Source organism: Melanerpes formicivorus, unplaced genomic scaffold, assembly GCF_026170545.1.
Source record: "Melanerpes formicivorus ecotype bairdi unplaced genomic scaffold, bMelFor1.0.p_v2 SCAF_6, whole genome shotgun sequence".
Classification (NCBI taxonomy): domain Eukaryota; kingdom Metazoa; phylum Chordata; class Aves; order Piciformes; family Picidae; genus Melanerpes; species Melanerpes formicivorus.
The window spans coordinates 22,203,632-22,231,558 of NW_027142358.1; the positions used below are offsets into that span (position 1 = coordinate 22,203,632).

Here is a 27,927-nt window from a genome sequence, read left to right on the forward strand (position 1 = left end):
TGGTTGGTTTTTTTGGGAGGATGGTGGTGGTGTGGTGTGGTATTTGTGTGTGTTGTGTGGGTTTTGTTATTGTTGGGTTTTTTTAACTGTGAGGGTTCTGAGTGCAGGGACAAACAAGTCATATTTTCACATCCAGTGTAATAAAGAGGTGCTTGTAACTGTGATATTTAGATAGAACACAAATCCACCTCTGGTAAGATGTGTTTTGAACTCACTCCTTATTTAGCCTGCAGTGATGCCTGTGTAATCCAGCTCCAAGTCTGCCCTGTAGGCCACTTCAGCTTTTACAGCAGCTTTCCAGTGAGGTCCCTGGTCCCAGATTCACAGCATCTACAGCAAGCAGAGTATCGCTTTTTTCATGTAAGGTGGGGAGAGGATATCACATTCATATTTAGACTTCTCTAGTATTTCATCATTCATTTTTTAATTAATTCCAGTCAGGCATTGTTGTGTTTAATTGTCTCCAAAAGCTTGCTGAGGCTTACCTTCCTGACCCTAGGTTTGGAGGCCTTAGATTTCTGAATAAGGTAGTTTTCAGTCCCATCTGTGCTGTAGAAATACTGCCAGCATCTTTAACAACAATTGAAGAGATAAGCTTTAAAAGTCCACACAGACCAGGTTTGTTTTTAATTAATCCACTTGGTACAATAGGTACAAATGGTACGACTGCCATGCTACCAGCATGTGTGGCCTTTTGTGCTCTATATGAGCTTGAAGGCTATATTTAATTGTGCTTGAACACAGCTCAGAATTGTCCACTATGTTTTCTTTTCTCTTTTGATAGAAGCTCTAAGTATTTCACTTGCAGACTGTTTTCTTCAAAAATTAATGAACACATGCTAAAAGATAGTACTAATGTCACCAATACCAATACACATGTAAAACATGTCACTGCTGTAGGAAACTATGAATAATGTTTGTGATATTGGAACTAAAGAAAGCTCTGCTCCAGGATCACTTCTTGCAGTTTTCACACTAGGTTGTATTACACAGTGGAGGATCCTTTGTTTGACCTTGGAAATGTTTCCTTGAGCACATAAGGTTTGGTTAGAATTTGTTGTAGTGTTTGTGACTAGATCAATTTTCACAGTCCTGTTTGTAGTTGAATCATTAATTTTATTTTATTGTTTTTACAGTGTGTTCTTGTTTTATTTATGCTTGAATGAACAGGCTGTTTTGCACGGATGTTTTCAAAAGCAATGATTAGCTCTACTGTTGTTATAACCTGACAACAGCTTCTTTGAGCCTTAACAGCTCTAGCTGCTGCCCATAAAGGGAAAACCTTGAAATTAGTTTGATGTTACTCTGTCATTCCTGCAGAATGACAGAAAGTATTATCTGAGTAACACTCTTTCATAGTTCCAAGTATGGACTGGCATCTGGAGTTTATTTCTCCAATATTGTTAAGTCAGACACAGCTGGCACCTTAGGAGAATCAGAGTTTGAGAAATCACCACATTAAGCTTTATATATGAATGCATTTGTGTTAGGAGAATTCTGTATTCTGTAGTTTTCAAAAGTGAAGAGAAGACTCTGGGAGGACATTAGAGCTGCCTTCTGATACCTGAAGGGATCCTACAGGAAGACTGGAAGAGGGGCTTCTCATAAGTGTGCCTTGCAATAGGATGAGGGGAATTTTAAGCTAGGATTTAGACTGGCTCTTAGGAAGAAGTTCAACAAGTACAAGGCTGGTAGGACTCTGGGATAAGTTGCCTGGGGAGGTTGTGGATGCCTCATCCCTGGGGGGTGTTTAAGACCAGACTGGATGAAGCCTTGAACAGCTGAGTCTAGTTAAGAGTCATCCCTGCCTATGGTGGGGAGGTTGCAGTGGATGATCTCTGAGGTCCCTTCTGATCTAAGCCATTCTGTGATTCTATCATAAATTCTTTTCCTAAACTGTTTCACTGGCTTCACTTGGTGTAAAACCAAATTTGCATTATAATCACAACACAATTAAGATCTTACAACTTCTGTGTTTTCCTAACTTTTGTTATATATATTCTATTTTACTTCATACCGACAAGCATCTAATTGGGAATGTCTCTCTTTAAGTTGCATTTTGTCTGGATTTCATCTAGCTTTAATTTGGGCCTAGAATTAACATTTTTTAGAAGTTGATTCTAGGGGGTTCTTTTTTGCAGTTCACTTCTGCGTGTACATATGGACTTCAAAATCAGCAGAATAAAAAGGCTCTTTCAATCTAGGCCAGCCCTAAGTACTAGCATACAAGTATCAGTGAAGTGATTCACACTGTGTCATTGCTCTTTTTAATCCAACTTATGTAAAGGGAAATTTTACATGAGTTTATATAAACTAAGGGATAGAATTAAGAACAGAGTGTGCAGCAGATTGTATTTTAATACTGCTAAGGTGCATCTGATGACATGAAGTAAATATGTACTTAGACTTTTATGATGGCATTTATGCTGGTAATTTAATGTGCGTCTTCAGTAGTAAATACATGGCTTTCAGAGCGCTAATGTTTCTGGTGAATTTCTAGCTTTTACACTTCCAATGTAGTTTCAAAGCCTATCTCTAATCACAAAAATTTAAAATCCCCAAGCCTTTCTATTCACTGAATCCACTACAACACAGAGAAGTTCTGCCCCTCTTGTGTGGAACATACTGGAATTTCAATCAGTGTTACCTGTGCTTTTATGGCATAGCTACCACTTTACCCTTCATGAAAGGACATATTTGAGCAGTAAGACTTCACATCCAGTTTATTGGGATTGTCTTGCCTCTGCTCATGGGTAGAGATTACTTTCTTTTCACCCCTAGATGAAGGCAACTGAAACTCCAGGCACATGCCTTTGTTTCCTCTGTCTGTGAACTGCTTTGTACTGTGCCTTGGAACCTTGATCTACTGAGTATGTTGCTTCTGTACTTCACTTTATCATTTTTTTAGGTGTCATGGAGTTCTTAAATCATACTTGATTTACAGGGATCTGAGTGTAGCAGCCTTTGTAGAGTATGAGAGCATAATGTCAAGTTTCATGGCATATCAGGTAGCCAGGTGCTCTCACATGACCTGTGTGGTAGGAACATGTCCAGTACTCTGCTTTCTTCTAACTGTACAAGTGCAGAGAAGACAGAATCAGGTCCTGTATGTGGAAAAATAAAATACTGATTCTTCTTCTTCTATTTTTTGTATATTCTGTAATGCTCAGCTGGTTTCTGGGTGGCTTCTTTGAGCAAACATTCAGCAAACCACTTAGGCTGTCTGGTGAGGCTGTCAGCCTTAATGCAAGTATGTAGTGCTTGAGGTGGAAGTGAAAATTAACTCTTTAGTTTACCTTAGTATGATCCTTATATTTAGCTCATATAGTATGGAGTGTCATTGGAAAGCATTACTTGAGATGGTTTTAAATGCTCTACATAAGAAATTAATTTGAATATGATTTGTTTTTAAAGTAACATACCTAAGGGGACTTGGGTGGTTTGGTAAATTTGTAGTAGGTTGTGCAGCTATTCCGCTATAGGTAATAATTCACTCTTGCCATGCCATAATCATGACTGATCACTTATAACAATGCAATCGGTGACAGCCTGAATGATAGGACTACAGAGGACTGTGTAATGGAAAATACTTAAAGTATCCAGAACAAGAGGACACAGTCTCAAGCTGTGCCAGGGGAAGTTTAGGCTTGAGGTGAGGAGAAAGTTCTTCACTGAGAGAGTCGTTCGTCATTGGAATGGGCTGCCCAGGGAGGTGGTGGAGTCACCATCTTTAGAGGTGTTCAAGAAGGGATTGGACATGGCACTTGGTGCCATGGTTTAGTCATAGGGTCTGTGGTGACAGGTTAGACTTGATGATCTTTGAGGTCTCTTCCAACCTTGGTGATTCTGTGATTCTGTCATCTCACGTGCAGTGCTTTTTAAAAAAATAAAAATAAAAATAATCTGGAGGTATCAAGGAGCATGACATCCAGTGGATTTGAATCTGCTGGTTCAGAATTGCTATTGGTTTCTTTTAGCTTAATTACATCAAAACTTCCATTTCATCTTCTTCATAAGGCAATCTTCATTAGAGAATCTACATGAGATCTCTTACAAATGCCTTCAGGACAGGAAAATGATGAGCTGGGTCAAGACTTGTAATAAACCCACAGAATCTATATGTTATACCTCATCTGAGTAGGGAGTGAATTCTAATCTGCTGAAAGCTCTACTTACAGATTTCTTCTGACTACAGTGTTTGTACCTGTGTCATTTGTATATTCTAGTATCAGTGAAAAGCATAGTGTAGGCTTCTCCTTGATACGGAATATTTAACAGGGTCCTCTGTCATTTCTGCATCTTTGCCTACCTTTATGAAACTGGTGGCAACCTAAGTTATCTCTGAGCTCTCCACCTTTGTCAGAGATTCTAAAGTTAGTGACAGTCAGCCAGTGGCAAAGCCACATCCAAAGACCTTGGCTATCTTTGGTTGCCACAGGAAACCACCTAAAAATGAAAGAAAGCAGAACAACTCTAGCCCCCCAAAAAAACCAAACCAAAACCCAACCCAACCAAAAAAAAACCCACAAAACCAAAAAAAACCCTCCCCAAAACCCCAAACTCCCAACCCTGCTATATCCTTTATTTTTCAGAGCCTTAGAGAAAATCTGAAACCAGCATAAAAATGAGGTTTAAAAAAATAGTGCAAGTCACAGAATAGAACTTCCTGGGCTATTGTGAATATGTAATACATTTCAAATCACAGTTAAAAAGCACAAACTGGCACATAACAGCCAAATCCTACTCCTTACAAGAGATATGTGTGAAAAGCACACAGCAATTACCAGTGCGCTGAAGTAAAGATATGCTCATTCATGCTGCAGATTGCCAGAGCATCCAGTGAGTTACAAAAGCCAGCTTGTGCTGAGCACTCTACTTTCTCAAGAAAAAATGTTTAGTAAAATTGTGTTGAGTTCTCTCTGCTGTTCTTCAAGTGATGCGTTTTGCCTTTCTGGGCTTCCTTTTGCTTGAAAGAAAAGCAAAATGAAAATCCTTGTGTGATCAAGGCAGTTACAGTTTTCAGACAAGCTGGCAGATCAACCTAAAGCTCATGAGAATACAAGGCTGATTCTCCTTGCTGGGTTTGAATTCACTCAGCTTAACTTGAAGCAGAGAACACATTTTCAGTTTTGATTAAGGCATGGCACAAGTTGTCGCCAGGCAAATAGGAATGAGGTAAATAAATATGAACATATGGTTCATAGTAGCAAAATGGAGGTGTTTATCCCTCTCTTTTTGTTTAGTGACATGTGAAAGTATAAACCTTGAAAGGCCACTCCACTCACTTCTGTAATGTATAGTTAATATTAAAATCAGTAGAAGATTAAGAGCAATGCTTTGCCCTCAGTTATGCTGTGTTAGATGAAGAACATTGGAGCAATTAGACTAGTGACCCAGAGCAGTGTAACTTGGATTGGAATCTGGCCCCAAGCAACCTGTCAAGGGTCACCCAGTCAGTGCCTTCATCAATGAGATCTGTTTTGCCATTAGTCTTGGAGACACAGGCAGTCCCACAGTCTGAGGCAGCTGTTCTTGTTTATTCATCAGAAGAGAAAAGCTTCATGCCATAAGAAGCCCTAGATTCTTTCCTGTTCCAAAATCTGCCCCATTAGTAATCAATAGGGTAGGAGTCTCCTAAAAATGTCACACTGTTTTTCAGCAAAGCAGCACTGAGACAGCATCCTTCCAAAAACAGTCTGGAGTATGGTCAGTATTTCATAAGAATGCCTAGACACCTGACAATGCAGCCTTCTCCTGCTGAATGGATAAAGTGTATGTGATAAATTGATCTGGTTTATAGTCATATCTGATGTGCTTTTGCAATCTTTGATTCTGTATAGCTGAAGGCATGCATTATACACAAATTCTCATATGTGCCTGTAAAGTTAATTTTTAAATGACATTCAAACTAAGCTAGAAGATGGTTTAGAGCCTTATACATTCTTATGGCCGTCTTTCCCTTTCAGCAGCTGAGAAATACCCATTTTAATTAAAATTTGTTTTTAAAATGCATCACACTTATAATCATCACATGCTGAGAGGAGCCACTTACCACCCTTATACTGTAAGGTTGCTGTGCTGAACAAAATGGGAGCATTACTTTAATTAGTAGTAAATACTGTGGTAGCTTAGCGCTTGGAGTCTACTATAATGTCCTGTTTGATTTCAAGAAGGTAGAATTGCAATAGCCTGCTCTGATAGTCAGAAGCATGAAAACTAACGGTGTGCCAGTAGGAGCTGTAATGCAGCTACAGCCACACTGCAATTCATATTCCATGGAAGGTTGCAGAGAAGCCTGTTTAGCTTTAGCATGACAGGCTGCAGTAAAAAATAAAACTGTGTCTTTAATATAAGCAGTCTAAGAAAACTTTAGTAGGAGCAGTATATCATAGAATCAGAATGGTTTGAGTTGGAAGGGGCCTTTAATTCCACAACCCCTGCCATGGGCAGGGACACCTCCTACTAGTCCAGGTTGTCTCATCCATCCTGGTCTTAAACACTTCCAGGGATGAGGTGTTCACAACTTTCCTGGGCAACCTGTTCCGGTGTCTTTCCACCCTCATAGTAAAGAACTTCTTCCTGGTGTCTATTGTAAATCTACCCTACTCTTGTTTAAAACCATTGCCTCTTGTCCTCTCACCACAAGCTCTCATAAAAAATCTTTCAGCCTTTTCTGTTCAGTTACTGGAAGGCTGCTATAAGGTCTCCCGAGAGCCTTCTCTTCTCCAGGCTGAAGAACCTTGACTTTCTCAGCCTGTCTTTGTAGGAGAGGTGCTCCAGCCCTCTGATCAGTTCAAGGCCCTCCTCTGGACCTGCTCCAGCCCAGGATATGATTTGCCTTCTGGGCTGCAAGTGCACTTTCTCATTACTTTCTCATGTCCAGCTTTTCATCCACTACTATCCACAAGTCCTTTTCTGCAGGGCTTCTCTCAAACTCATTATCTTCCAGTCTGTATTAGGAGTGAGTATTGCCACCACCCACATGCAGGACCTTGCACTTTGCCTTATCGAGCCTTATGAGGCTCATCTGTGCCCACTTCTTCAGCCTAAGCACCTGAGTTTGACATTACATCCCTCAGCCATATCAGCTGCACCATTCAGCTTGGTACCATCAGCAAACTTGCTGACATTGCCCTCAGTCTCACTGTTAATATCACTGATGAAGGCATTGAACAGCACTGGTCCCAGTACAGACTCCTTAGGGAGACCACTTGTCACCTGTCTCCACCTGGACATTGAGCTGTTGACCACTAATTTCTGGATACAATCATCCAACCAATTCCTTATCCACCTAACACTCTACCCATCAAATCCATATGCCTACATTTTAGAGAGAAGGGTGTTGTGGGGGCCTGTTGTTAAAGGCTTTATAGAAGTCCAGATAGATGATATCTGTTGGTTTTCTCTTGTCCACTGCATCACAGAAAGCCACTAGGTTGATAAGGCAGGACTTGCCCTTGGTGAAGCCATGCTGGCTGTTTCAAATAACCTCCCTGTCCTCCATGTGCTTTAGCATAGCTTCTGGGATCTGTTCCATGATTTTTCCGGTGACAGGTTGGTAATTTCCAGGGTCCTCTTTCTATTCTTTTTCAAAATGGGCACAATATTTGCCCATTCTTCTTCCAGGGATTATCAGTATAAATCTTTTTGCTTATATGAGTCATTCAGAAGACAGGATGATGATGTTTGGCGAGGTTATTTGCTTATCTGGCCAGTTCAGTTCACTTGGGTTTTATATTCATGTGTCATATAAGGAGATCCCTCCACTTCTGCTCAGCAATCTACCACAATTTGGCCAGTCTTTAGATCATGGTAGAATCTGCATATCATAGATAAGGAGAAAAGGAGGCATGATGACATGCCAATTTAATCTTCTGGACTAGGTGGAGTTTTGGTCTTGGTTTTCCTGGTCCTATTGAAGAAATGTGTACCTACGTAATTATTTGCAGCCTTCTAGTCACATAGTTTTATCTGGCAATGATATTCCTTCTTTTCATATTTCCCCATATATTTTTAACACAGTGAAACTTACATTTTCTGTGCATATTTGCACAGCATTTTACTGGGTTAACATTCCTCAGCTTATGTGTAATAATAAAAATGAGAAAAGTGAAGGGGAAAATGAGGGAACAGTGGCCCAGCCTTGCAGGACACCAGGTACTTCATGGAAGCATAGAGACATCTAATGTTAGAAGTCTCTTCTAAAGACTAAGGAAAACTCCCAAAGAGTGCATTTGTATCTACAGAGACTTGCATCTATTTCCGTTTTAGTACTCATTCTATCAGAAAACCTGGGTTTGGGCTGCCACCAGCATTCTGAAAATGTGATTTAGCTTTGAATGAGTAAAATATAAATACTAGATGCTTCCAAGATATCAGGATACTCAATAAGAATTTAATCTTAGCAAAAGGATAAGGTCAACTTTGCCAGATTAGCTATTGATCAGATTTTCAGTGGAGTATTGCCTGTTGGCTTGGGTTTGAGAAACTCTCATGTTGCCTCTACAATTCCCCTTCAGCCATAGACATGAATTGTCAGATATTTGCAGTCAAGTTTCAGAAGCTTTCGTGTAACTCAGCTTAAATCCCCTTGACTTCAGTAAGGTTCTTCTAACTCATTCAGGTACTTCTGAAGATGTAACCAAATGTTAATTAAATTTTTGCTTCAGATGAGGGTTGGTCAAAAACCAAAGGATGAATTGGCACTGAATTGGAACAATTAGTTGATAACAACAGAGGACAACTTGCAGTGATATATCTGAATGTTCTTCATGGCAAATAAAAAAGGAAACAACTATTTTGAGAAAATATTTGATTATGCAATTGCTTGCATTACTTATTTTCAATTAAAATGAAATTACAGTTATTAAGTAATTTTGCTATAATTGCAGTTAGCAAGATATAAATTCATTCACATTCAAGCTTAAATGGTCCTGAGATGTCAAAGCCACAACACTGATGGTTTCAGAAAAAATATTGTGGGGACTCTGAGGTACTTGACACAGAAATTCAAACACTTGTTCCTGAAAAGTTTATCCCTTTTGAAGTATCTGTCCAGAGGGCATTCCTGCCTCAGTGAGATGTAGATTTCTTTGCTATGAGAATTCAGAAATTGGCAGTGGTATAATACTTATTCTTTCCCCCACACTCATTTTTTTTTCCTTTGTTTCTCATTGGGAGCATATTTCAAATTACCAGAGATTGATGATGGCATCATGGGAATTGACAAATGTTATTTAAGAAATAATTACAAAGGGTCACTTCAGCTAGCTCTTAACTTCTGTGACCTCTCTGTCTAGTCTCTGAAAAGAATTAGACTCCTCCAGGGCAAAGTTAAATGTGAGAGTGAACTGTGGGTACTCAGATTATCCAATTTAGGCAACTGCCTTTCTTCACTGAATGGAAAGTGAGCCTGAGGAGACTCACTGCCCACAGCTGATGTTGCTCATTGTTGTTATTTTCTTCTCTCTTAGCATAGTAAGTGTATTAGCGTTTCTGCAGTAGTACATGGTATCAGTATTGCATGTCAATGTTGTTGCAAGTCATATGTATAAAATGTTTGGGAGAGTAGCCTTTGCTCTGAATCAAAGGGTGCATATTTTGTATAAAATTAATTCCAGGTATACTTCCACAGACATCTGTGGTCTTATTGGAGGAGTCAATCTTGTTCCTGCTTTTTCATAGATTCATAAACTGGTTTGAGTTGGAAGGAACCTTAAAGGTTATCTAGTTCCAACCCCCTGCCATAGGCAGGCACACCTCCCACTAGTCCATGCCCAGGAAAGTTGTGAAGTATTTAAGACCAGGATGGATGCATACCGGTCTTAAACACTTCACAACTTTCCTGGGCAACCTGTTCCAGTGTCTCACCATCCTCATAAGTAAAGAACTTCCTAATGTCCAATCTAAACCTCCACTGCTCTTGTTTTAAACCATTGCCCCTTGCCCTCTCACCACAAGCCCTTATAAAAAGTTCCTCTCCAGCTTTCCTGTAGGCCCCCTTTAGCTATTGGAAGGTCACTATTAGGTCTCTCTAGAGCCTTCTCTTCTCCAGGCTGAAGAACCGTGACTTTCTTAGCCTGTCTTCCTAGGAGAGGTGCTCCAGCCCTGTGATCTGTGGTACTCTATCTACTGACATTCTTAAGAATCAAAGAAATGTTTGGGGTTTATTATTTAAAGATATGGCCCAACAAATCCACTGTTGAGAATGTTGTATCTAAGCCAAAATTTATATTCTACAGAAATGCTATAATGGGACTATTTAACTTCTGCTTACTAATTTTACTGACCTTCTCTGTACAGACACACTCACAGGATCACAGGTTGTAAGGGGTTGGAAGGGACCTCTGGAGATCATCAAGTCCAAGCTCCTCAGCCAGAGCAGGGCCATAGAATCTAGCACAGGTTGCACAGGAATGCATCCAGATGGGTCTTGAAAGTCTCCAGAGAAGGAGACTCCACAACTTCTCTGGGGAGCCTGTTCCAGTGCTCTGTGAATGTCACAATGAAGAAGTCCCTCCATGTTGAGGTTGAATCTCCTGTGCTGTAGTTTATATCCATTGCTCCTTGTCCTATCACAGGGTGCAACTGAGAAGATCTTGCCTCCTCCCTCTCAACACCTAGCCCTCAGATATTTATAAACATTTATTAAATCCCCTCTCAGTCTTCTCTTCTCCAGACTAAAAAGCCACAGGGCTCTCAGCCTGTCCTCATAGGGCATGTGTCCAGTCCCTTAATCATCCTGTTAGGCTTCTGTTGGACTCCCTCAAGTAGATCCCTGTCCCTCTTGAACTGGGGAGCCCAAAACTGGATGCAGTATTCCAGGTGAGGTCTCACCAGGGCAGAGTAGAGGGGGAGGAGAACCTCCCTTGGTCTGCTGGAGACACTCCTCTTAATGCACCCCAGGATACCATTGGTCCTTTTGGCCACAAGAGCACACTGTTGACCCATGGATAACTTCTTATGCACCAGGATTCAAGATCCTTCTCCATGGGGCTGCTCTCTAGCAGATTGCCTCCTAAACTGTACTGGTGCAATTTATTATTCCTTCCCAGATGCAGGCCTCTGCACTTATCCTTGTTGAACCTCATTAGATTGCTCTTTGCCCAGCTCTTCAGCCCATTGAACCTAATGTTTCATTCATGGTCCACTGAGAAAATTCTTGAGCTATAAACCAAAGCCCTGCAGTTCTTATAGCATAATCAGATTCCAAATTATTCCAGTGTAAGTATTTGATGCTATGAGCTGTCAGATTTGCCACACTTGTATTGTGTATTCCCATTGGTGTTAGTGGAAAACATACTAATAATGTTTGAGGAGACTAAGCCCCAGAAGTCCTGTGTGCAGATCTCAAAATATATGTGATAGTCAAGTGCTTTTTCTAAGGAAGCATCTCAGCTGAGTTAGCATTCAGGGAAATAGCAAAACTTCAGGACTGTGCTGAATGCTTTTCTTTCATTATGTGCTGTCCTTCAGTTGCTGTACTGTACCTCCTGGCAGGTAGCAACTGAGCCTCTGAGCCATCTTCTTGCAATGAGAGGATGCTTGCAAAGCAAGATTTCAGTCCCGTAGTTGACAGCAGGCCATGAGAAACAAGGCTCGGGAGAGAGCAGGATGCTACTTGGCAGGAGCTAAGAGTCTGCACATTTGTCGCTGTCAGTGGCAGGATTGAGATATTGGGTTGCTCCTGATTTGAATCATGGGACCTCTTGTTAAGGATATTTGTTCTCCACGTGAGGCAGAAGAAGAACTGAACCCTTAGTAAGAGGCTGACAGAAATTCTTCGATACAGAAACAAGATGATCTGGAGATTGAGCGATGCTTTATTAGGCACAGGTTTTGGGTACCCTTTCTGTTTGAGAAGACAGCTGCACTAAAGACACAACTGTGCTCACAAGATCTAGTTGTGTTCTCTTTGTTTTGCAACATGGAGTATTCCTGCCGAAATCAGTGGTGTAGAGTAGTAGGAGTCAGATAAATTAAGTCTTGAGTTGAACCCAAGTAACAAGAGAATCTGATTACAAATGAACATTTCAGAAAGACTCAATAGAGATATACATATTATAGTTCTAAATAAGTAAGGTTTTCTTTTCAAAAACGTTACAGTTTTGGACAGAGTATGTATTACCTTGCAAGAAAATGCACAACAGTAGTATAATATATGGGGAGGAAATTATTTAGAAAGATTTATCCCTCTAACAGGATTTATAGAGCCAGATATTCTCTCTTTATCTAGCGTAGAAATTGGTTTTACAAGGGTATTTATTTAGAAAATATTCATAAATACACTTATATAAATACAAAAATCTGTGCTGGGAGTCAGTTTACCAGGATTCTGGGGGAGAGGGAATAGAGATAGTCAAGAGTTTGAGACCACTGATTATTTTTGTTGGTTGGTTGGGGTTTTTTGTTTGTTTTGCTTTGGGTTTGGTTTGGGGTTTTTTGAGTGTGAAAAGAAGCATAAATAAAGCATAAATGTTGCTTATGTAATAATGGATAGCAAGTTGAACTCTGAAGTAAATAGAATTATAGAATCAGTCAGGGTTGGAAGGGACCACAAGGATCATCTAGTTCCAACCCCCCTGCCATGGGTAGGGACACCTCATAGATGTCCTGGAGAACCGCCACTAGTCTAGCCTAACAAATAACAGTCTTGATTTAATAATTGTATAAATCCTGTTGTATTTGTCTTTCTTTCCTGTGATTTCCTTGTCCCTCTTTAACAATTTGTTGCAGTGAACAGTGAAATTCTTGACATTTAGCTTAATTATTTTTTTGGTAGAGTGAATTATCCTTGTCCTGTAAACCAAATTTTATAGCAGTTGGACAGGGGCCCATTAGTTCCAGAGCAGAGAAGGAAAATAGAATACTGTGGGTTTACTTAGTTAAATTTAAAGTATGCAAATTCCTGGCGCTTTTCTGTCAATTTATGGCTATACAAAAAGAAGAATTCTCCCTCCTACTGAATTTTAGGAAATAAAATACTTCCACAGTAAGCTGGAGAATTCAGTCTGAATTATAGCACTCAAATGTTGTCGGTGTGTATCAGTTTTCTAGAATTACAAACAATATTTTACCTTCATAGAGCAGATATATAACAAATCAGCTGAATTATTATGACAAGGAAAGGTAGAACTATTTTCTCTTTCAGAAAGTGTAAAGATACCTGTGTTCATTTTATGGGAGTTACTGTCTCTGAATGAGTTGTTTTCACTTTTAGCATCAGTCTTTAGTAAGAGGATTTTTTATGTCATGGTACCTAGGTGCTATTCTGATTCTCTCTTATCAAACATTTCTACTTCAAAAGGTCATAGTTAATGTCTCTCATTGTACTGAAAATGTTAACTCAAGGAAAATACTTTTTGTTTTTCCCAGTGGATATATTTTAAGATTCAAAAAATATCCTTTCCAACCCAACCCATTCTATTGCCTTAAAGCATCACTGGAAGGAGGGGGGAAAAATGTGTCTGGCTCTGGTCTCTGCATACTTTGGGGCTGATTAAACTGTGCTGGAGTTGTTTTGACCATGATACCCACGAGGCTTGTGTGAACCATCTGTTGGGGACAGCTTTGGAGGGGAGACTATGGATGTCTGAGCACAGAACCCTTCCCCCCACTCCTTTGGTACCTCCTTTTCTTCTTCCTCCTCACTTGCAGTGTATCTGCTGTTGTCTTTCAAAGTTAAATGCTAGAGCTAAGAAGAGAATGCTAATTTAACCTTTGAGGACCACAGGGTTAGAAGGCACAGTGGTAGCACCAGAAAGCATGGTGGGCATACTGTTAATGTGGGTCTAATTCTTGAAGCCATGGTTTAGTTGATTAGATGGTGTTGGGTGATAGATTGGACTTGATTATCTTAAAGGTCTTTTCCAAACTGGTGTATTCTGTATCTGTATGATTTCTTTAAGATTTGATTTCTGTTACAAGAATTTTCTTATCTTTTGGGGGGTGTGTGTGTGTTAGATGTGTTAGTGGTATCTGTGCATAATATAAACCTGATTTTTCAGGATTTCAAAAGTGACTTTACCTTATAGTTTATTCCTCTATGCCTTTCGCCCTCATATACGTATCTTTTGATTTTCAAAGATCTTCCCAGAATGTATTAGGGATCCAGAAATAGCTTTTAATTTTGTGCTGTGTGGCTACAGTCTCACTTTCCTTATTTTCTGACTCACAGAGCTTAGTCACATTTCCATTGTCAAACTCCTGGGTTTTATGGAGTTGGCACTTCACAGAAGTAACTGCAGGGGTTAAGGTCTTTCTAAAGAGAGTACAGTGCAGTACTTGGTGCACTATCTTCAGCACGGCAGCAGCCCATATAAACCCCAAACTATATAAACCAGATAAATGAAATGAAATGAAAGAGGAGCTCTTGAAGGCACAGGAATTGGCGGTTCCCACGTGCCGGAAGGCAAGCCGGCGGGGAAGGCGACCGGCCTGGATGAGCAAGCAGCTCCTGGAGGATTTAAGGGGGAAGAGGAGGCTGTATCACCTTTGGAAGGAGGGGAAGGCTTCTCGAGGTATGTTCAAGGAAGCTGTTAGATTATGTAGGAATAAAATTAGGGAGGCTAAGGCCCAGCTGGAACTGAAGCTGGCCACCTCAGTCAAAGACAATAAAAAGCATTTTTATAAATATATTAATAATAAGAAGAAGGGCAGGAAGAACCTGAACTCCCTAGTGGACCTGGAGGGGAACACAGTTACTGAGGATGAGGATAAAGCTGAGGTCCTGAACACCTTCTTTGCCTCAATGTTTAACAGCAAGGCAGGAGTTCAGGACGAGTGGTCTCCGGAGCTGGGCGTTGGGGTCGGGGAGCAGAGTAATACCCTGGAAATCCATGAGGAGTTAGTTCGGGACCTGCTGAGCCACTTGGATATCCACAAGTCCATGGGACCAGATGGGATCCATCCTAGGGTGCTGAGAGAGCTGGCGGATGTGCTAGCTAGGCCACTCTCCATCATTTTCCTCCAGTCCTGGCTCACCGGTGAGGTCCCAGATGACTGGAAACTGGCCAACGTGGTCCCCATCCACAAGAAGGGTCGGATGGAGGAACCTAGTAACTACAGGCCAGTCAGCCTGACCTCAGTGCCAGGGAAAGTGATGGAGCAGATTATCCTGGCGGCAATAACTGCGCACCTGAAGGATGGCCAAGGGCTCAGGTCCAGCCAACATGGATTCAGGAAGGGCAGATCCTGCCTCTCCAACCTGATCTCTTTCTATGATCAGGTGACCCGCCTGGTGGATGTGGGGAGGCCTGTGGATGTGGTCTACCTAGACTTCAGCAAGGCCTTTGACACCGTCCCCCACAGCAAACTGCTGACTAAGCTGTCAGCCCGTGGATTGGACCATTACACTCTGTGCTGGGTTAGGAGCTGGCTGGAGGGCCGGGCCCAGAGAGTGGTCGTGAATGGTGCCACATCCAGCTGGAGGCCAGTCACCAGTGGTGTCCCCCAGGGATCAGTGCTGGGCCCTGTCCTCTTCAACATATTCGTTGATGATCTGGATGAAGGGGTAGAGTCAGTCATCAGCAAGTTTGCAGATGACACAAAGTTAGGGGCAGATGTTAGTCAGTTAGAGGGTAGAAAGGCTCTGCAGAGGGACCTCGACTGACTAGACAGATGGGCAGAGTCCAATGGGATGGCTTTCAACAAGTCCAAGTGCCGAGTGCTGCACTTTGGCTACGGCAATCCCATGCAGAGCTACAGGCTGGGGTCGGAGTGGCTGGAGAGCTCCCAAACAGAGAGGGACCTGGGTGTGCTGATCGACAGCCACCTGAATATGAGCCAGCAGTGTGCCCAGGTGGCCAGGGGGGCCAATAGCATACTGGCCTGCATTAGGAATAGTGTGGCCAGCAGGAGCAGGGAGGTCATAGTGCCCCTGTACTCTGCTCTGGTTAGGCCGCACCTTGAGTACTGTGTCCAGTTCTGGGCTCCTCAGTTTAAGAAGGACATTGAAACACTTGAGTGTGTCCAGAGAAGGGCAACAAGGCTGGTGAGAGGCCTTGAACACAAGCCCTATGAGGAGACGCTGAGGGAGCTGGGATTGTTTAGCCTGGAGAAGAGGAGGCTCAGGGGTGACCTCATTGCCCTCTACAACTACCTGAAAGGTGGTTGTAGCCAGGAGGGGGTTGGCCTCTTCTCCCAGGCAACCAGCACCAGAACAAGGGGACACAGTCTCAAGCTGCGCCAGGGGAGGTTCAGACTCGAGGTGAGGAGGAAGTTCTTCACCGAGCGAGTCATTCGGCATTGGAACCGGTTGCCCAGGGAGGTGGTTGAGTCATCGACCCTGGAGGCGTTCAAGGGGAGATTGGACGTGGCACTTGGTGCCATGGTCTAGTCATGGGGTCTGTGTTGATAGGTTGGACTCGATGATCCTCGAGGTCCTTTCCAACCTAAGTGATACTGTGATACTGTGAAATTATATCATTGTAGCAGAATACTCTGATGACACAGAAGTGACATCACAACAGTTCCACTGAATTTCTTCTCAGTTGCTGGTTCTGCTTTCGGCATTCAGTTAGTTCAGTAGCTTGAGTGTCTTACCTGCCATAAAAAAATGCAGCACCTTAGAGGCTTCTTTGAGTTGTTTTGGCACAGACAGACACAGGTTGGATGAAAGTAACAATTATCACTGAATCTAGGCTTTCATTTTTCTACCAACTTTTCAGTTCTGGGCTACAGGATAGTATTAGTGCCGAAGGTTCTTCAGAATCTCAGCATATTATGTAGGCTTGGTTTTCTCTACTGCCCTCCTAAAATATGTGTTTTCTATCCCCTAGTTTTCCATAATTTTCCTTTTTTCCTTACACAAAGCCATATAAATGTCAAAAGATCTCATTTTTTAAAGTGTTTTGCACTGTTTTATTCTTTCTTGCTGCTACACATAAACTCGGAGAACAGCCAGTCTTCAGCCGGAATTTGAGCAAGACCTATTATTTACTTTGCTGTTTGTCTACCCAATTTTAATTGAGCATTAAATCAATTAATCATCGAATGATTTGGGTTGGAAGGGGCCTCCAAAGTTCATCTAGTCCAAGACCTCTGCAGTGAGCAGGGACATCCTCCTCTAGATCAGGTTGCTCAGAGCCTTGTCAAGCCTGAGATTTAATATCTTCAGGGATGGAGTCTCAGGTACCTCCCTGGGCAACTTGTTCACCTGGGCCCACCTCTCTATCTCCTCCAGGTCCTTCTGGATGACATCCCATCCCTCTAGCATATCGACAGCACCACTCACCTTGGTGACTTGAGTGCCTTGACTTTAAGAAGTAGCAACATTTCTGTATTTTCAATTAAAATATTTGGTAATTATTAGATTCCATGACTTTTAACAGTATGTTTATTAGAGAGCTCTAAATACATGCATGTGTTCTGGCAAAACTTAAACTGAGGTTTTGAACAGATGTTTTTTGCAAATCATTGTGAGAATTTTAAGAAGCTGCTGTCCTAGAGTAGGTGTCTCTACTAAATGTGTTAGCTAGACTAGTGAGCTCTTAGGATGTCTCAGTGTAGCTTACAGCCGGACAAGACAGGGTTGTAATTGGTAATAGTCATCACTTAACATGCATTCCACTGTTTGTGCTGTGTTGTGGTTTACATCTAGACCATATTAAATGCAAAGTGATTCATCCTCAGATATACAAACTTCTTAAAAGTGACCATTTCAGATGCAAGGACAAGCATGAGATTTGAAAAGTGCAAACTGACAGTCTCAATTGCCTTAGTGTTTTCTTCAAATGTTTTGGGAACACATTTTCAAAGACCTGTGGCAATGGTGTTGGCATTTCAGGGGAGGTGTAATAGTAATTTTTGAATGTCTGCTCCAAAAGCATCAGAAGTCCATGTTTCCCACGAGGTGATTAGTGACACTGAAGATTTGTGCCCATGTATAAGGAAATTTAAAACCAGAACCTGATGATTTGTCTTTGTCTGTGCAACTGGAGGTTTTCCAGTATAATGCTAAAAAGGGGCAAGTCTCTTCATTTTGAGGGGGGTTCATAATGGGTTTGAAATGAAAGTATAAATTAACACTTCATTAAGCTGATGTAATTTACGTCTTGAGGGACAGAGGTATAGGAAACACAGTCAACAAGAGATTTTAAAGTAATGCAAGGAAAAGACATTTTACTGCTTTTTTTCTCCTTTCTGTCAGTTGTTCTCCTGTTATGTTTGAGCTCTGTAGACCACTTCAGGGATGTGTAACTTTCCATGACTACTTTGAGTATGGTTTATTGAGTGTGGTTTATTGATAGTTCAGACATGCCCCATCCCTTCTTAATGCCAAATTCTATTCAGATATTTACACTTTTACCATGTGTAAAATGCATAAGTGTAATTTTTCCAGATATTGGACAAATATCTGAGTTGGTTCAGAGGAAATAGTGATCTGAAAAGCCTTCTTATGTTACCCTGATGGTCATTCCACCTAGTATCCAAGTCTAAATTACAGATAAACAGTAATAACTTACAGGTGTCTTTTGTCATACATGATTACTGAAAGGATAATTTCATGGCTGCAGCAGAGAAAAGGATTTCACCTGGCCTTATCTTCTTTTAATTTCTGAAGATGTAATGGACATCATTGCAGTTGAATGAATCTTTCACAAGTTTGCTTCACACTCATTAAGGCTGTAATATTTGTAGTTTTTTCCCTGTTGATGGATGGCTCTTGTGTTGTTATATTCAGGCATTTGCAGCTTCTGTTTTCCTTAAATTTGTTTCTGGACTGCTGGATAATCTTTTATGCATGCTTAGTGCAGCATAGTAAATAGTTAATGCTGTGAGAAGTGGTAGATTAGTGTTATGGATAGAGTTAGGAGAAAGAAGGTGTGATTTGATGGCTGAATACAAACCATATGAGTTCTGAAGACTTTAGAGTTCTGCTGCAGCATGTCTGCTATGCAACCTTTGAACACAGACCTGTCTTTTCAGTGTTGCCAAATGATGAATTACATCCGAACTATTGGAAATGCAGAACTATGTACAGGAATTTTATATCATCCTTACATGCATATCATATGGCTTCAGGCACTTTTCCCATTGTTAATGCTTAAGATCAGGAATTATAGAATCATAGAATAGGTTAGGGTGGAAGAGACCTTGGAGACCATCTATTCCAACCTCCCTGTCATGGGCAGGAATGCCTCTCAACTAAAATTGGCTGCTTAAGGACTTATCCAACTTGGCCTTGAACACCTCCAGGAAGGAGGCATCCACAGCCTCTCTGGGCAGTGTATTCCAGGGTACTTCCACCCTCATACAGAAGGACGTCTTCCTAAGATCCAGTCAAAACCTACACTCCCTCAGCTTCAAACCATTCCCCCTTGTCCTATTGCTAGACACTGCTCTCCATCCTTCCCTTCAGGTTTTAGAAGGTAGCTCTAAGGTCTACGTAGAGTCTTCTCTTCTCTGGGCTGAACAACTCCAGCTCCCTCAGCCTATCCTCATAGCAGAGGTGCTTCAGCCCTTGGATCATCTTTGTGGCCCTTCTCTGTACTCCCTTCAACAGCTCTATGTTCTAACATTCTCATGGTGGGGACACCAGAAGTGGATGCAGTATTTGAGGTAGGGTCTCACAGTTCCATGAGCAAGGCCACAGGAACCCAGAAATTTACTATTTTATTAGTACTTCCATGAAAATCACTTCTGTGTTAGCCTGTTGAGGATTTCTCTTGTGGATAACATTAAGAGTTCGTCTGTGCAAGGAATAATCAGTAGGCATGTATTCCTGTGTGGTGCTGCTGTGACATTCTGCATTTTTAGAACTAAAGCGGGGGAAAGTGGTCAAGTATTCTAAAATTATAATAGTTCACTGATTGTGAATGCTCTGTAACTACCAATCAGAGCTTGAGTGAAAGCTCTTTTTCACTATCCTTCCACTGCTGCAGGTGTAAGGGTCCAGCTTTTTTGAGTGATGAAGCAAACTTTAAAAAAAAATCCTTTTCCAAATACTTTTTTGGTGTGGGCTTATCAATATCCAAGTCTCCATTAGTGAGGGATGAAAGCTGTGCATGCTCAATGGGAATTTTCTGCCTTTTTTTTCCCATGCAGAGATAATTTGTGTAAGCGGAAGGTATAATGAGGATACTAAATTATGTGTCTATGTGTGTATGAATTAAATTGGGTTGTTACCCATTTGCCAGAATTTTGGCTCTGCTGCAGAATCATAACTATTTTAAAATTGTTTAGACAATTTAACTTGAAATTTACCTCTGGATATGGCAGAGAGAGATAAGCCTGCGAATAGGAGCATGAAACATTAATCTTGCAGTTCTCCAGCTGATCTCAGTAAAGCTGGCGTGTTGTGTTTACTCCTTGGTTTGGAAGACATTTAAAATCTTATGCTTCCAGTGTGACCAATGCACCCATGAGTGGTCTTCAACTTCTTATTATGTGGGTCAAGAAGCACTGGGCCCTTTTGCTTGTTCTAAGTGTGACCTGTTCTTTCGTTAAAACAGCAGCGTTTCTGTAGCACACGGGTGACATGCCTTAGTTTTGTGGTGTGGGAGACCAGGTTTGTTCCAATACTAGCTCTTCTCTACATTTTTGCCCAAAAGAGACCTACCTGAAAGCAGTGTTTCTATCCAGACCTGTAGTGTCTTCCAGTGTTGGAGTAACATGAACATGCAATATATAGTAGCCATTTTAAGTGGATGCTGTTCTATCTGAATTTGATATGAAGGAGCTCAGAACAACATTTGCTATGCTACTTTCATTTTCAGTGTTTGTCTGGTTTGTGATGTTTCATTGAAGATCAATTTAGCCTCAGTGAAGTGGCAAAGAGACTAACATGAAAGCAGCTGGTTCTAAGGCCTCCTCCATCCCTAATGGTAGTCGCTTCCTCTCAGCTGGAGTTTTGCAATCATAAGCTGCTATTTCTGCTTTTTCTGATGTTAATCTATTCTTTAAATTGATCCTGGTATAAAGAAGAAGTGTCATGAACTTAAGTTAAAATATTCACCAAAGCACAAGAAGAAAAAAGGCAAGGTACCAATGTCTCAATGCTAGGATGTTTATTTCCTAGGATCAGCCAAATTTAAGAAAGCAAGAGCATGTTCTTCATGCTCTGTCCATTTTTCCCTTGCTCCCATGCAAAAGTCCCCATCCACCAACACCCACTGAGTCATCCTCCTTATTAATAATGAGTCATTATCATGTTGCTGTTACTACCTACCAAACCAATGAATTTTGACATACAGGATTACACAAATATGTATCAAAATAGAGGTATGCATTACAAATATCAAAGATACTTCGCATTCTAAATCGAAGAGAAACTTGCTGGTGACAATTGTGAGATATTTTACTTATTTCACATTCTGTTTGTATTTAAAAATCTATACTTTTTTTTCCCAATTTTGAAGAGTTTTAGGATTTCAGAAAAGTATTTTGGATTTTGTTCCACCACAAAAAAAGGATAGATTACCACTTAGAAATGCAAGTAGTTTATTTTTCTCAGACTTAGATTCATTATGTTGCTTAAAAACTACTTGGAAAATTCTGCTAGACATTTTCTTAGACTATTTACTCACTTTTTAAGCAAAGACATTAAAAGGATGAGGAGTGCAGACATCTAAAGATGTATGCTGTACATTAATTCTGAAAATTGTACAGAAAGCAATACCCTTTTACAGAAGCACTTCTGCTCTTTGATTGTCATTAGTGTGCCTCAAAATCTTTTTCAGCTCTCTTAATGTTTGTCAATGCTCATTGCTGTTTTGTATGTCTTCTGAAGCTTAAAATGCCTTGGTTCTTTGTAACATGGCTAAGGCCCGTAGCTATGGCCTCACTTTAGAGGCAGAGAAGTTGTATTGTGGATATATATGTTTTAGGTTTCCTGACTGCGTGTCTGTTCAGGTCTTTATTCAGATATTCTGTGTGCCAGTGTCTGAGTCCATCCAGCTCTTTGGGAGGATTGAGAGCCTAAGCAGCATCATTCCATCTTCTGTTTAAACACAGAGCTTACAAAAGAAAGCTATACCATTTTCCCCCTGCTGGCTTTCTGCTATCTCATGTTGGGAAAGGCACTTATCATGTATCTTGTGGGAACAGAAAGCTTTCCATAATGACTGGTATTTCTGAGTCCATTGCTGCCAGTGCACCTGCTGTAAATGTCATCTCGGATAGCACAAACAGGGTGGGATTTTGAGCAAGACCATGTACCATCTGATTTTGATCTTACATGGAAAAACAAAAAAGGCATTAGGATGTCTGAAAAATGCACAGCCTGTTGGGTATAAATGCATAAAAGGAAACAACAACAGAAAGCTGTTACTATTTGTTCTTGAAATCATCAGTAAAATTACTTTGTTCAGAGTACTAGCTGGAAATCTATGGATTTTTCAGGCTCTGCCAGAGGAGAATGTTGAATAATCAGGCCAATCTTATTACTTCTGCATTGAAGTGCTGATAGAATGTATGGCAATGTATGCGGGGAGGCTGAAATGTCCCCAACGTTTTCCAAGTCAAGTTTTTATTATTCTTACTGACTAGACTGACCTGTGTCCAAATTTTGTATGGGTTATGATGGAATTATATGTATTATGTATTACATTATTATATGTAATTAGATGTGACTGAAAGTAATTCTGGCAATGTGACAATAGGCTTCCCACCTTCAACATATGGATAGCTGTCTTTTTCTTACACAGACATTAGCCTCGGTTTCCCCATTTCATTCTATTCTTATCTATGATTATTTTTTTATGCCCTGTTTCTTTACCCTTTCTCTTCCATAATCTCTGGGGTTGTTGGGTTTTGGGTTTTTTTTTTCTCCTTGTTTGTTTGGTTTTGTTGGGGGTTTGTTTGTTTGTTTTCCTTTTTACCCTCTCATTTTTCTCATCTTTCTGGTTTTTTATGAAGTTGTTTGTTCACTTTTTGTTTCTGCCTTATGTAGTACAAGATCACCTAATGTTTCAGAGTTTTAATGTTTATGGAATGCTTTTCCGTAAGGTTGCCTTGGGAACTGAGGGAAGAACTAATTTTAGAACCTGTGATGCTACTTTGGGGTCAGTGGTCGTTTGTTCATCTACCATATGCATGTAGAGAATTTAGAAGAAACTTTAGAAAACTGCAGGGTTTCAACTGGGGAAATAAAATAGAGAGTCTTTTCTCCTCTAGGCTGAACAACCCCAGCTCACCCAGCCTATCCTCATAGCAGAAGTATTCCAAATGCTTCAGGTGTTTCCATATGCTCCAAATAGCTTCAGCTATTTCTTATTCTCAAACTGCAGCTGAACCCAGTTGTGATACCAGCCAGCCTATGCAGCCTGCTTACATGTGAATGCTTTGTCACATGAGGAATTTCATCCCTTTCCAATATTTCCCATCACTAACACAGAGAATTGCATGATTGTTGCTCATAGTAGCTTCTGAGTACCTCCTGTGAGACTTTGTGGAAAGCTGGTCAGAGATGTGATTGTATTGGAGCACAGAAAAGAGATCCCAAATAGGTCTTTAAATGAATGAATCTCGCTTGCTTTTTTATACAGGGAATAAATCTCAAGACAGTGGGATTGCAGAGATGGAGGAACTTCCAGTTCCACACAACATCAAAATAAGTAACATCACGTGTGATTCCTTCAAGATTTGTTGGGATATGGATGCTAAATCCAAGGACCGCATTACTCATTACTTCATCGATCTCAACAAGAAAGAAAACAAGAATTCCAACAAATTTAAGCACAAGGTAATTTTCCTGAAAAGTCAAGGGGGAAATACTTGATTTTAAATAGATGAATCTCAGTGTTTTATCAGCCTTTCAAAGCGAGACCATGGGAAAACAGGTTTTGGATATCCAGCAAAGGTGAGTTTTGATTAATCTGACTGACTTTTTTGTCACTTGCAATACCTTCTCCTTCTCTATGTGCATGTACACACAAATACATTTTTCATAACTGAACATTACCTTTTCAGACACTTTTATTCCTGACTAGTTCTTAATCATTATTTAAACAGTTTATGTATTCTCTGTCTGTCTTTGTTCAGTGGTAGACTCATAAGAGCAACACATGTCATTTCAACACGAGAGTGATAAATTCTAATGCACTTGTAGGAAGGCTTCCAGCAATTTTAGTTTGCAGTGTTCAGCACTGTGACCTGAATATTCATCTGGCCTCTTTCCTCAAGCCACTGATGCAGAGACTTACTGAGTGCATTGCAGAATCTGTGCTTATCAAACCCAGCAAAATTTGCTTTGACCTCAGAATAGCTGAAATGCTGAGATGTCAAGAGAAACATGGAATGAGATAGAAGATTAAACAACAAAATCACCTGCAAGTTTAAGAAAAACGTTGGCAGTACCTCTAAAAGGTTGGGTTTGCTGAGGCACAAAGAACCATCCAGACAAATATGAGAGCTCTAATTCTATCGACACTTGAGTTACTATTGGTTTATAACCAGGAAATATTTCTATCAGTTTCCCTGAGCCTTTTTATTGTGAAAATATTTTTGTGTTAATAGCAGGTGTATAATTTTCATATGTCCTTGTTTGACCTTTTGGGTTTTTTTCCTTCCTTCTTAATATGATTGGAAGTAACATATGCATGAAGTGTGTAATGAAAAATCACTTTCTACTGCTTGAAATTCAGAATGTTACAGTTGCTAGGAACCACCATGTGAAGAGTACTGAATTTAGTATTATAATGGGCATTGTTCTGGGCATGAAGCTCAGTAAAGACAAGTGCAAAGTCCTACATCTGTGAAGGAATAACACCAGACACCAGTACCGCCTAGGGGTTGTCCTGCTGAAAGCAGCTCTGTGGAGAAAGACCTTGGAGTCCTAGTGGACAGCAAATTATCCATGGGACAGCAATGTGACCTTGTGGCCAAGAAGGCCAACGGCATCCTGGGATGCATTAAGTGTGTCCAGGAGGTCTAGGGAGGTTCTTCTCCCACTCTACTCTGCCCTGGTGAGACCACTCCTGGAATACTGTGTCCAGTTTTGGGCTCCCCACTTCAGGAGAGACAGGGATCTGCTGGGGAGAGTCCAACAAATAGCTAAAAGTATGATTGTGGGACTTAAACATCTCTCCTATGAAGAAAGACTGAGACACCTGGGGCTGTTTAGTCTGGAAAAGGCTGAGAGGTGATCTTATCAATGCCTCTAAGTATCTGAGGGCTGGGTGTCAAGATGAAGGTGCCAGTCTCTTTTTGGGGATGCACAGTGATAGGACAAGGAACAACGAGTACAAGCCAGACCACAGGAAGTTCCACCTCAACATGAGACATTTCTTTATGGTGAGAGCACTGGAACAGGCTGCCCAGAGAGGCTGCAGAGTCTCCTTCTCTGGAGACTTTCAAAACCTGCCTGGATGCATTCCTGTGCAGCCTGCCCTAGGTGGTCCTGTTTTGGCAGGGGGGTCAGACTCTGGAGGGATCTCTGGAGGACCCTTCCAGCCTCTAACATTCTATGATTCTGTGATTGACTATGACTCATTTTTAATTGTAATAACAAATTAACTAGGGCATGTCTCTTTTTTTTTTTTTTCCTTATTGATACTACTTTTGGCCTGACAGCTTTTGAATTTGAATTCCTGTTTTATACTGCAGGAATAAATATACCTTCTAGTGTAAATGCTTATTGGGATGGACTCTTCTTAATGTATTTCATTTTATTTGTATACATGTCCCCTGGTTTGGGCTGAGGCAGTTAAAAAATGGGTTGTCCAGGGAGGTGGTCAAGGCCCCGTCCCTGGAGGTGTTTAAGACCAGGCTGGATGAGGCTCTGGCCAGCCTGATCTAGTGTGGGGTGTCCCTGCCCATGGGAGGGGGGTTGGAACTAGATGATCCTTGTGGTCCCTTCCAACCCTGACTGATACTGTGATACTATGAATTTCATTCCTAGTAGCTGGTAGAGTGCTGTGCTTTGGATTTAGTGTGAACACAATGTTGGTCACACACTGCTGATTTAGTTGTGGCTAAGCAGTGCTTATCCTCAGTTGAGGTTCCCATGCTCTGCCACAAAGCAGGTGCACAAGAAGCTGGGAGGGGGCACAGCCAGGACAGCTGACCCCAGCTAGCCAAAGGGATTTTCCATAGCAGAGGTTGTCATGCCCAGTGTATAAAGTGGGGCAGGGAGGGGCTGGCTGCAGGGGTGGATCCTTGCTTGGGTATTGCTCAGTGGGTGGTGAGCAATGGCTGTGTTCATCACTTGTCCTTTGCTGGGATTTTATTTCCCTCTCTTTTTTTTTTTTTTCTCTCTTCCTTTTTAATTTTTTTTTTAAATCTCACTGAGTGATTAGCATTAAAATGGAGAGGGAAAAATGTATTTGTAGTATAATAGCCTATTAGATTGTTAGATTTTTCTCAGAAAATCCTTGGCTTTTAACTGTGATGAAGTGTCAAAGGAGAGAGGCAATTGATTTTGTAAGAACAGGAGACTGAAGTCCACCAATTCAAATGATGGATAATTTGCATATCTTGTCAGAATTAACTTAAAATTTCTTGGTAACAATTGTCTCATAGGTAAAGCTTATTTGGGGATTTTTGTTTGGCTTGGTTTTGTTTGGTTGTTTTGTTTTGGTTTGGTTTGGTTTGGTTTGGTTTTGTTTTTTTCCCAGCCAGAACGATGGGAACCCAGACAGCTGACAGAGTAGGCAAGAGAACTACACAGACTGGATAACACTGATCTGTGCCAAAGCACACAGGTGTTTGCTTTTTTTGTATCTTTAGTGCAAAGTAATTTTGAACAGACTTTCTAAAATCAGCTTTTGTTGAGAAACTGAGATTTGCCCTAACCTTAGGATGGTTGGAGACAAGCATGCTTCCTCCCTCTAACATTAGTTAGGTGAGTTTCACAGCTGGAGCTCAGGAAGAGACCTGCTGGGCAGGGAGCTGCAGCACCAGGGACTGAATCTTCTCAGGATGCCGAGAGAACTGACTCATCCCAAACCCATCCCTTGCCTTCATAACAAAGCTGGAGGTGGGGAGGTTCAGGCTTGATGTGAGGAGGAGGTTCTTCACCATGAGAGTGGTGAAACCCTGGAATGGGTTGTCCAGGGAGGTGGTCGAGGCCCCGTCCCTGGGGGTGTTTAAGAGCAGGCTGGATGAGGCTCTGTCCAGCCTGATCTAGTGTGGGGTGTCCCTGCCCATGGCAGGGGGGTTGGAACTAGATGATCCTTGTGGTCCCTTCCAACCCTGAATGAAACTATGAAACTATGAAAGGGTAAATCACTGCCTGCAAGGGCCTCTCTCTCTTTACAGATGATAAACCCAGATGACCAGCTTGAACTATTTTCTGACTTGTAGAGAGTTAGTGTTAAGTCTCAGTTTGTTCACTTGGTTGTGAGCAAGGGACTTGGTATATAGACTTACCTGTCTGATAGGTGCTGTACCTCAGGAAAGGGGGGCTGTTTGTTTCCTTGGGTACCCAGGAGAAATGAGTCACTCTTCCACTACTTTTTCTGGTGGCATATATATAAAGTATGTTCAGCATATTTAGAGTGCATAGAGTTTGATTATTTATGACAGTTGTCATCATGTCTGTGAAGGAGGAGGTCTTTATTGTATGTAAAGATTGGAATTCTAGTAAGATTGTCTTTTTTGCTCAATGCAATTTGTATGCCGTCCTTTTTGAAAAGATACAGGATTCTGATAATTCCCATGCAACAGGAAATGAGGCTCAGGCATTTAGCAAAACTAGGGTGTGCTGAGTTCCCACAGTGTGTCCTACAAGCATACCTGGCAAAGGGAAGGATAAGATGAAATGGGAGAAAGCTGAAAATGTAAAGCTGCTTTGGCAGCCAAAAGGGGACATCAAAGCAGCATCTCTTCCCGAGAGGGAATGAGGTAGCGTGACTTGTGTACCTTGCTGCTTATTTATCCAGTGCTTCAGGTTGCTCCTGGAAATTATTGCCATCTAGGCACCTTTAGATTTTTCTGGTGGGTACTGGTGGTGGAGAAGCCATCTGCCACTCCAGAATCCTGGCTGTC

General features: G+C 41.2%; 1 protein-coding gene across 2 annotated transcripts in view; it reads left to right on the forward strand.

Annotated features, from left to right (window-relative positions):
- Positions 1–27,927, forward strand: part of PHYHIPL (phytanoyl-CoA 2-hydroxylase interacting protein like) — a 66,630-nt gene that overhangs the window by 30,722 nt on the left and 7,981 nt on the right. For both annotated transcript variants that reach the window (XM_068140060.1, XM_068140059.1), the window contains exon 2: positions 23,487–23,683. In XM_068140060.1, coding sequence (XP_067996161.1) covers positions 23,519–23,683 — 165 coding nt within the window. In that variant the 5' untranslated portion in view covers positions 23,487–23,518. The remainder of the gene's footprint in view (positions 1–23,486; positions 23,684–27,927) is intronic.